Genomic DNA, 11,184 nt, shown 5'->3' with positions numbered 1-11,184 from the left:
TTGGCAATCGGATAAGATGGAGTTTCAAACTCCTTATACACTTTGACATCATTGGGACCAAAAAGCACATAATGACCAGCTGAGGTTAATTGGGAAACAGAGAGTAAGTTCTTTTTCATTCCCGGAACATGATACACACTTTGTAACATCATCTCCTCCTTGCTTTCTTCCGGGTGAAACTGGACATCACCAACATGGGCAATTTTAAGTTTTGAGTTATCAACAATCACAACAACTCTACTTCCACCATATTTAACTGGATTTTGAATGATATTTTTATCTCTCGTCATATGATTTGAGCAGCCGGAATCAACTACCCATTCATCTAACTTGTTCTTTGATGTTTCAGTTGTAGTTGCAAGGGCCATGGCATGTTCATCTTGTGCAAAACGTGCTTCATCATCCCATGCTTCTTCTTCTTGAGCAGTTGCTGCATTGCCTTCTTCCATACGTTGTTGTGGACAGTTTCTTGCCATGTGTCCTTTTTTACCATAATTATAACATTTAAAAGGAAACTTTTTGTTAGACCGATAACTTTTCTGCTTCTCCACTGATTTTTCCCCCTTCTCATTGTCATGATTTCTCCTCTCGTTCCATTTGTGCTTATCATAATTCTTTTTCTGTCCCTGGTTTGAGTTAGCCTTGTACTTCCCTTTACTTCTCTCCACATAAAGGGCTTCATCTTCAGCCTTAACAGAGATGTTTAGCATCTGTTTTGCGAGAGCCTCCTGTCCTGCCAAGAGGTTTTCAAACTCTACGAAAGAAGGCTGGACAGACCAACCTTGTATTGCAGTCACAAAGCTTCTAAACTCGGGCTTTAGGCCGTGGATAATGATCCGCTTCATACGAGTCTTAGAAATATAAGACTGTGGATCAAATTCTGAAATCTCCCTACAAGTTGAATTCACTTTATGGAAGTACTGAGGAAGAGACATCTCACGTTAAGACACAGAAAGCAACTCATTCTCCAGAAGTTGCAACTTTGTGTCATTCTTTTTCGAGAACACTGATTGAAGAGTTTTCCAGGCTTCGGCTGGAGTCACAGCATCCCGGATGTGTTCAAGAATGTCTTCTTTCACTGTTGTCTTCATAATAAACATTGCCTTTCCCGCCTCGATCTTCCATTTTCGCAGAACCCCATTGTTATCTTCAGCTTCTGGTTGCGCTTTCTCAGTACCATCTACAACCTCCCACAAATCCTGCCCCTGCATGTACGAAGTGATACAAGTGGACCATGTGTTGTAATTTTGGTTGTTGAGTTTCTTGACACCACCTACTACTTGAAGATCAGCCATGGGTCTGGCTCTGATACCAAATTTGTTAACTCTAAGTGAAGTATTTGCAGAAAAATTAGACAACACAACAACTTTACACAAAACTTGTGTTACTTGATTAAAGAAAAACTGATAAAGCTAGATGCCTAAGAAGGCTTACACGGGAAAGGAAAATGACAGAAACTGAAAAACTGCTCCACTAACATAAGAGCCTAAAGTTAAGGACAACCCACTACCTAAAATGACAAAGTCAAAAACAACTTTTCTGGGAAAATAAATAAAGCAAACTAAACATATATTAATAGATAGCTAGACACATGCACAACAAGTCATGCACGTGGTCTTAGGTGTTGGATTTTAATATTGGCCATATTGTGCAAGTGTCTATCTCATTGGTTTCAAGGGGCGGGGTATAGTTATCATTGAAGGGATATGGAACACTGTGATACCCTAGACCCTTATTCTGATTATCTTTAAATTTTAATTGTTTTTCTATCATGGACACAACTACGTCACTTGACACATCAAATTTCTTAAAGTTAAATTCAACATCTTTATATTTAGCTTTTAATGCATCAAGTTCGATAGTTAATTCAACAATTTTACTTGAGCATAATGATAATGTTCACATTAATCACTATATTCTGCTTGAAGTTTTCTAAAGTCCTTGATTTTGGCCTCTAATTGATTTTTTAAGGGTTTTTTGAGCTTTTCTGAGAGTGTATCCTTCATACCTAAGGTCCTCATTGTCTCTACGTAATATGGCCAGTATTAAAATCCTTCATACCTACAGGCTTGAGAACAGGAAGTTTCATTAACCTCTTTTGTGATTGATGAACTCATTATTCACCAAAAAGAATAACTTATCAAAAATAAAACTGATTGTGAAACCAAGAAAAAATTGTCCTTTAACTTGAAACCTCGAAATTCAAACTTGAAGGTCAAATGTGAAAACTTGAAAGTCAAAGGTCAAACTTTAAAGTCAAAAGTCAAACGTGAAAGTCAAACTTAAAAATCAAACTTTTTGTCCAAAAAATAACCTTGACCGAAAACAAAAGTTTCTAGATCGAAAACGAATGTTTTGGACCAAAAGCGTAACTTTTGGACCGAAAATGAGATTTTGGACCGAAATCTGCAAAGCCTCTTAACCCACCCGAGAAGTCTCGCACATGAGACCGAAATCGCAGGCCGAAAACCTGCGAGGCCGAGATCGTGTAGACCAGGAACAGCGAACCGAGGACTTCGAACCGAGATCGTGCGAATCTGACCGCAAACGCTGCTGAGCCTTTGAAATTCTCTACGGTTGGGCTGAAAACCGAAGCAGCCGTCGAGAACCGAAGCTATTTGACTGAGGACCTTGCAGAAAATGCCAAAAACACGAAAATTTTCAATTTTAAGGCTAAAATCAATCAAAAACTCAAAAATATGAAGAACACTAAGAACAAACAGCCAAAATTTCATCCAAAACAATTCAAAAACACGCGTAAATCTAAGAAACTCTTAATATCTTGCCAAATCGATTGATACCGATCCAAGTTCTGATACTAATTGTAAGTCCCAAATTCTCCTACGTATCAATCGGATTCACTTTGATGATGCAGTATCCTAATCAAAGTGTATAATGCAATATATAAGATGAATAAGAACAAGATAATTAATCTTTAATGCACACGATATATTGATTAATCGTCCGGTACACAAGATTCCGATTACACACTGTTTTCTCTCTGTTCTCTCTAGATCTCATTCTTGGCTTATGGCAACCCCCAAAACGTCTCACACACTTTACAAGGCCTAAATAACACTATTTATACCTAAACCTAATAACCAAGCCCAAACACCAAACCCAAACAAAACAATATAAAGCCTAACCGAAATCACATGTGATTTCGGTCCAAACAACACCAAAACGTGGTGTTTTCAGTCCTAAATCGAAAACTCTAATAGCTTATAAAAAAGTATAAACCACAATTTATGACCTAACAATTTCCTTATTATTATAATTGTTTCATTTATTGTTTTGTAAATAATACGTAACAAGTCGCAAATATTGTTAGAAAAATAAATTTTGTGCATATGTGATTGGTTATTAGTTATATGAAAGGTAGTCATTTTGTATTCCACCACCTCCCAGTTTGATATTTTGATGTTTATCCCTTTTTAAATTTTTTGATATTTTAGCAAAATATCAGAAATCTTATATTTTAGTAATTCTCCCCTTTTATGATCATTGCCCAACGAATCAAAATTATCTTGCCACCAATTATTACTACATTACCGGTCAAATTTCTTAAAAGAGATTTTTTTTATTTAACATTAACTTTTAACAATTTTTTTGTTTGTTCTAAAATCGCATACAATCACTATTGGTAGTTATTAGTTAACATTTTTTTTTAAAATTTAGTCTTATTTTATTATTTAGGAGTTATGGCGTGCTTAAAAAAAACTTGTATACCTAGGCCGGAAGGGCGCATGTTAGTAAACATTCTGAAAAGGGCCGACACGTGGTGAGCATCTCTATGATGAATCCTGAGTGAAAATTATCGGTGACTTGTGATTGAGTTTCAGTTTCATCCGGTTTCATTTCACTCTTCCTTCCTGGTATATTTTTTGGCTTACCCCTCGTTTCTTTAAGCTTTCTTCTCAATCACGCTGCATATACATACATATGTTGATATATACAAACCTATACACACAAAACTAATCTTTATATCTTCTGCTGCAAATTTCGGAGTTTTCTAAGTCGATGGAGACGAATCTGCGATATTTTGAAAATGATATCAAAATCAAACCCTAGCTCCTTTTTCAAAAGCTGAATCAAATCGGGTTTTGGTTAGGCTTTTTATTAAATATCGATTTTTGTTTACAATTTTGAAGTTTTTGTATTCCGATCTTCGATCGTTGGATATTTGATCGGGAAATAAAGGCGAAAATGCCGTCGCACGCGGATGTAGATAGGCAGATAGAGCAGTTGATGGAGTGCAAGGCGTTGACGGAATCGGAGGTGAAAACCCTTTGCGATCAAGCTAGGGCTATACTTGTAGAGGAATATAATGTTCAACCGGTGAAGTGTCCCGTTACGGTTTGCGGTGATATTCATGGTCAATTTTACGATCTCATCGAGCTCTTCCGGATAGGTGGAAGTACTCCTGATACAAACTATCTCTTCATGGGCGATTACGTCGGTGAGTTAATTCTTGTTCCATTACTGAGTTACTGTTTCTTAAATTTGGGGATTTTGTAATTTTACTAATAAGGTGTCATTAGTGTTGAAAATTGGGTTGATTGACTTAGATTTCATGGTGACTGTTATTATCCATTCGAGCTTGTGGTCTGTATTGGGAATTTGGATATCTATGAGCTTTGTGATGACAAAAATGCTGTAAATATCTTTAAAGATTGACATATCGCCTGGTTGTAACTCCCTTTTATCATCTTGACACCTTCAGTTCAGAAGACATAACTGAATTGGAACTCTGCTTGACCTTTTTGAGCTGTTATCTTCTATTATTATTGCTAATTAGACTTCTAACTTTTGCCAAATAAATTTTCCATTTTTGGAGGTGGTCTTGGATTTAATTGGTCTCTGATCTCTTGTGCTAATGAACATATCCAATTGGCTTCTTTCTTTCTTGCAAGTTGAACAATTGAATAGTTTGTTTAATCTCATTCTAATATGTATGCTTACTGCAGATCGTGGGTATTATTCGGTGGAGACTGTCTCACTTTTAGTGGCTCTTAAAGTTCGTTATAGAGACAGACTTACAATTCTTAGAGGAAACCATGAGAGCCGACAGATTACTCAAGTGTAAGACCTTTACTTTCTTAAGATTCATCACAATTAACATGATTTTTGATTCTTGTAAAGTTCAAAATGCACAATCTTCCTTCCATAGGTTTGTCATCAAAGTATGACTATATATCTCTCTTTCTCTCTTACTCATGGAAGATTTGCATTTAAACTACAAGCTTATTTCCTATTAGTGTATGACTGGACGTTATGGAAGTATAATATAACTCCAAATATCTTGTTCTTAATGCGAGCATACATTATCTAGTTGTTGGATATTTCCTTAACTGCCATACTATATATAGAATTTGGTATGTTGTTGATGATTGGCTTGAGATCTCCCTGACCCTTATTTTAATGGTGATGAAATCCAAAATTTAATTAGATGGGACCCAAAGTTAACCTAAGATATGCATTGATTAACCTGTGAAACTTTCATGTATATTTAATACTATTTGTAAATGAGTAGCAAATCTCTTGTGGATAATTGTATGCATAGTGGAGCTTTCTTGATTTCCTTTTGTGCTTGTCAAATCGACATTCTCCATGTGTGATTTGGCCATAGAGATATGTAACAATATGATTGCATTTACCAAATTTACTAGGTTATATTATAATAAAAATGATGTGCAATTGAGTTTTACACGAACTCAATAAAGCTTAACGCGTGTACCGGATTCTATAACATATAGTCCCTAGAAAAAAGTATGCCTGTTGCCCGAGAAGCTAAGCAAGTATAGGTGAAGAGGATACATCACAAAACATGGAATAAACAAACTAAGGCTGCCTTCTTCTTCTTCTTCTTTTGTATGATGTTGTGGAACATTCTAGGTCTCATGAAGTGATATGAAAGAGCATAGATCGGATTGCCAATGTGTTTCCTACAGTTTTCTATTTGGATCTCTTGACCAAGTATAACATGAAAGAATTTTGCCAAGATTTACAAAAGGAAAATATTGGTTGGAGATCTTAACTCTTTTGTTTACTCGAAAGTGTTTAGTATGTCTCAACGGTGGAAGAACTAAGGTCATATATGTGTCTTTCATCCGTCCTTCACTCCTTATTGACCTCTATGCAAGTCTTTTGGTGCAATATCCATTATTGATATATAAAAGTTGATCCTTGCAAGGGTCATGTATATTCATGGGTTGTTGCCCTTTGCTTTACCTTTCTTCATTATTTAAATGACTATAATACTTAGAGATAATGCAATGGAAAAAAGAAAACATAGACTTCCAATGAGATCATTCATGGGGAAATATAAGCAATAAACAACCCCCATAGAGTGTTCAGTATGTTTCTTACATTGAGGTGCACTACAATTGATGTAGGATTGTATGGCTTAAGAACCAAAGTAGCTTTCGTCTACCACTAAGTTAAATGATTAAGGCTAGTTCAATGCTATAATCAACCTCACAACAATGACTAACGAAACCCTAAGTTCCTCTGCATTCTATGCAAATTCGTCCACAAAAAATTAAGCTAAAGGGTTGCTTAAGTGGCATTAAGGATTAGGGTTCCCATTGGGCCATTTGTTGTCCATGGTTGCTCTGGTTTGGCTTGTATTCAAGCATGATACCTTTTATGCCTTTGTTCCTTATAACTCTTGTCGTTGACTACTTACCCTAGTTGCGCAACCAAATAGGTTTCAGTTGACTAGTTGACGTAGGTAGTAACGTTGGTTCGCTAAGTTGTATGAACATACTCCAATAGTTAATGCATATATGGTAAACTATCGGTTATCCCACTAGTAGATCAATGCAGTGCTTTGCTTGGTTTTCGTCCTCCTTCTACCTCACATCCACGCCATTATTTGCTTCCCTCATTCCATATTACAAGAAAGCTGAAGACCAACTATGTTAGAGAAAACTTGATTTAATAACGAATTCAATGCATTATATGCAAATATGTTCATTAGTCTAATGGTTAATGAATTTAGTTCAACACATACTTGTGTATTAAAGGTATTGCTCTTTGCTATGCTCTTTTACCGAATATATTGTAAATTGATATGAATACGATAAAGAAATATACGCAAGATCTTGTAAGAGGGTACATAGCTCTCTCTCTCTCTCTCTCTCTCTCTCTCTCTCTCTCTCTCAAATAACTGTGTCAATGATACATATGCATCAAGAGGTTGCTCTTGTATGTGACATTTTCTTTTCTAATATATTTCATCCACCTCCTTAATGAAACGATTACCGTGTAAGAGTATGATGTAAACTTCATTTAAAGGTTCGTGCATACCATTGAACGTATCCATACATTATGTGGGTTACTTCTTACTTTGTCAGTACTCCGTAAGGTTGTAAAAGCCGCTAGACGCTACTCGGTTCGGGTATTGAGGACTAGGGACTAGTCGTGGACCCTAAATTATTAAGCAATTAATATGGAAAAAAGTTAAATATGACCAATATCCTATTAGAATAGCTAAATAACTATAAAATAGATATGTTCAAAGTGTTTAAATACTTAAGTCACCCATCATCATACAATCAATGATAAAGTACATTATAAGTTTAATAAGTTCCAAAATAAAAACTCGTCTTCAAATATTAAATTGCTCATCGTCTTCTCCGCATTGGTCCATGGTGCGAACTCTCTCTACACCATATTCACCTTAATCTAATTCATCCGCGCTCATGAATTCGAATCTTCTTCAAAAAGTTACCTCATCCTACAACTTTATCGGGATGTTGGATAATTATCGACTTCTATAGCTTCACCAATTGCTTACCATTTCAATCCGGGATAAACTTCATCACAATCAACAATCAAGTCTTGAGCCAAGTGTGCATCACTTGCTAATAGCACTTCCATATTCCTTACTTTCCCCCATTAAATTAGCATTGAATTGAATATAAACAAGATTGTTCAGTTTAGTTGCCTCTAGTCTGTTTCTTTTCTTTGTCATGTACCTATAAAGTTAAAAGCAACAAAGGGTTTAAAAATATACAATACATAATTTTTGTTTTAAATAAACTACTTGGACATTAAAAGTTTTAAATTACCTACTTCTTCAGATGTGCTCCATTTTCTCCAAAACCTGATAAACTACTACTATTTAAAGAAAGAAAGAATCCTTGTAATCTTATGTTAAGTGAGGAGTTGAGCCATCAAAAATTCCCACTAGTTTGCTACAAATTTTAAAACATAAACACATTATTATATTGGTAAATATGAGATTTTGAAAAGCAAATAAATAAAAGTAAAACACATTACCTTGCTCAAAGTCATCATTGTTCACCTCACATGCTTTAATTGCAAAATTTGGAACTAATGTATCTAGTTTTTCTTCTACTTTGGCAACTCAATAGTTACGACTTGTCATTGGATCTCTCAATCTCCCAAAAGTAATTTATCAATAAATCAAGAACCACATACATTACATCGGTTGTGGATTCTTGTAATAATAATAAGGATTTAAAAGATAGGCCATCAGGTGTAGATTTGAATCTAGTCTATCTTTCATCTTTAATGATATAATATCCGTGATAGGTTTGTAAGTTTTTTTTTGTTACCATCCAAAGCTTCAATGATATCTCCTCTTGCCTTTTTAATCTCCCCATAGAAAAAAGCCGCATCAACCATATGAAGGACTTGGGAAAGAGACCCAATCCATACCAAGGACTTGGAGTAAAGGGCAAAAGATGATGTCACACCAACCCAAAATAGGCACTTAACACTGTGAATCTATTTGAATTGTTTGCATAAAAAAATAGAGTTAAATGCAAGAAATAACAATGTACTTTCATTGATTTGTTTCTTATGATATTCTACTTTCATTTCTTATTATTTTAACATTGTACTTTGAAAAATCTGTCTAGTTATAGCAATATACGACTACTTCTTGCTCTATCAGCTAACTTCTTGCACCCTCACACTCGCATTTTCTTTTACATAATTTAAAAACAGATTTTGCATTTTTGTTTTTATTCTTTACCTTGATATTGATAATTTCTTCTTTTTTTTTTTTTTGTTCAACACAGGTATGGTTTCTATGATGAATGTTTGAGAAAGTATGGGAACGCAAATGTTTGGAAGTATTTCACCGACCTATTCGATTACCTTCCTCTTACAGCACTTATCGAGAGCCAGGTACGCTTCTTGAATCTTAAATCTTAAATCTTAATCGATCGATGATGTCATAACATAAATATTACAATTACAATTATAATTTAATACACATGTCATAACAGATCTTCTGCTTGCATGGCGGACTTTCACCATCTTTGGACACACTTGACAATATCCGAGGCTTGGATCGCATACAAGAGGTACTTTAATGATCTCTCATAAGTCATAACCTATTTTTTGAAATTAATGGTATGATTTTGTTTTGTAGGTCCCACATGAAGGACCAATGTGTGATCTGTTATGGTCGGATCCAGATGACAGATGCGGGTGGGGGATCTCTCCACGTGGGGCCGGGTACACATTCGGACAAGACATCGCGTCTCAATTCAACCATACAAATGGACTCACTCTCATCTCCAGAGCTCACCAGCTTGTCATGGAGGGTTTCAACTGGTGCCAGGTTTATTTACTTAATTACCCCTCCCTCCCTCTATCCCTCTCTTCCTCTTTAATGATAATAATAATGATTAGGCTTAATTATTGATAAGTTTTTTGTGATTATTATTAGGACAAGAATGTGGTGACAGTGTTCAGCGCACCAAACTACTGTTACAGATGTGGAAACATGGCTGCCATTCTGGAAGTTGGAGAGAACATGGAACAGAATTTTCTTCAGTTTGATCCCGCCCCAAAGCAGATTGAACCAGACACAACCCGCAAGACTCCTGATTATTTTTTATAAACTTTCTCCTCACTTGTGTTCTTTGTAGATCAACAAGATACATATATGTTCGACTATGGAGTTTGCTTTTTTTTTTTTTTTTTTTTAAGAATTTAACGATGGAGAGAGAACAAGTGATGGAAAAGCCTACTAAGAGGCCTTTCCTTTCCTTTTTTTTTTTTTTTTTTTTTTTATTATAAAGTTTTTATGTTTTTGGTATTTTGTATATGGTATATTGTGTTGAGGTTTCTTTTAATCTGAAAATGATGATGGTATTTAGGTTTTGAAATATTTAAAAAGGTGGAACAACTTGGGATAGGAACTCGTTGCTGTGGATTTTTTTTTTGTCCAGGTGGAATTGATCCATCCATTAATTTCTAGAGATATTGTTGGCAAAGCATAAACGAGCTTTCTAGAGGTGGTTATTTGAGGGGCATAAACTAATAAACTAAAAAAATAATAAAATCAATAAAAAGATATGAAGTTAGGGACAAAATAGTCATTTGATATGTGTTTAACAGGAAACTTTGACTAAAACTGTCATTTGCAAGTATTGGGTGGGATGTCAATTTCAGCTTGAGAAGAAAGGATACTGAAAGGATTCGCCCAGATTGTCATGTCATACTGAAGTGATATTAACGTCTTTTTGTTGATATTTAAAGTATCTATCTTTAAACATGGATCCGTTTGGTAAGGAGACCGGGTAATGAAGACAACAGAAAATATGATTTTAAAATTTAAATTCTTAAACGAAGACAACAGAAAATACAATTTTAAATTTTAAATTCTTAAAGACAGATCCATTTGGATCATACTTGATTAACCAAATACGATCATATAGTAGGGGGTTAAACAATTTCACTTCAAGTGGTAAGGACTAAGGAGATGCGTTATTGTAGAACCCGAAGATCAATGCAAATCTTCCTATCTTCCTATATATATATATATATATATATATATATATATATATATATATATATATATATATATATATATATATATATATATATATATATATATATATATATATACACACACGCACATCACCTTCAGTTTGTTCCTTTGTTTGGTTGACAGTCATAGTGTCATACCAAGGACGGAGAAAGATAATAGCTTAAAACTTTTTAATCAATTAGTTTAATAAATTAATCAGACCTTAATAAATACATTATTTTATTTATTTAATCAGTAAATTCTTTTATTTATTTTGTTTTTTAAATAATTAAGAAATAACCATTTATTTAATTGTTTATCATAGATTGGTAAATATTAAATTTATCACTAATATATATTATTTATATATTATCTTTAATTGCTCTTTT

General features: G+C 34.4%; 1 protein-coding gene across 1 annotated transcript; it reads left to right on the top strand.

Annotated features, from left to right (window-relative positions):
- The first annotated feature begins 3,719 nt into the window (after window positions 1-3,719).
- LOC111909772 (serine/threonine-protein phosphatase PP2A-2 catalytic subunit) lies at window positions 3,720-10,081 on the top strand. The gene is made up of 7 exons (XM_052770154.1): window positions 3,720-3,875; window positions 4,152-4,459; window positions 4,968-5,082; window positions 9,054-9,162; window positions 9,264-9,341; window positions 9,410-9,601; window positions 9,710-10,081. Exons 2-7 carry the CDS (start codon window positions 4,207-4,209, stop codon window positions 9,881-9,883), a joined length of 921 nt encoding a protein of 306 aa, XP_052626114.1. The 5' UTR covers window positions 3,720-3,875; window positions 4,152-4,206; the 3' UTR covers window positions 9,884-10,081.
- Window positions 10,082-11,184: the final 1,103 nt, after the last annotated feature.

The sequence above is a fragment of the Lactuca sativa genome, chromosome 4 (assembly GCF_002870075.4).
Source record: "Lactuca sativa cultivar Salinas chromosome 4, Lsat_Salinas_v11, whole genome shotgun sequence".
Classification (NCBI taxonomy): domain Eukaryota; kingdom Viridiplantae; phylum Streptophyta; class Magnoliopsida; order Asterales; family Asteraceae; genus Lactuca; species Lactuca sativa.
Note: the sequence above shows the minus strand (reverse complement) of the source record. Positions and strands in the feature narration are given on the sequence as shown.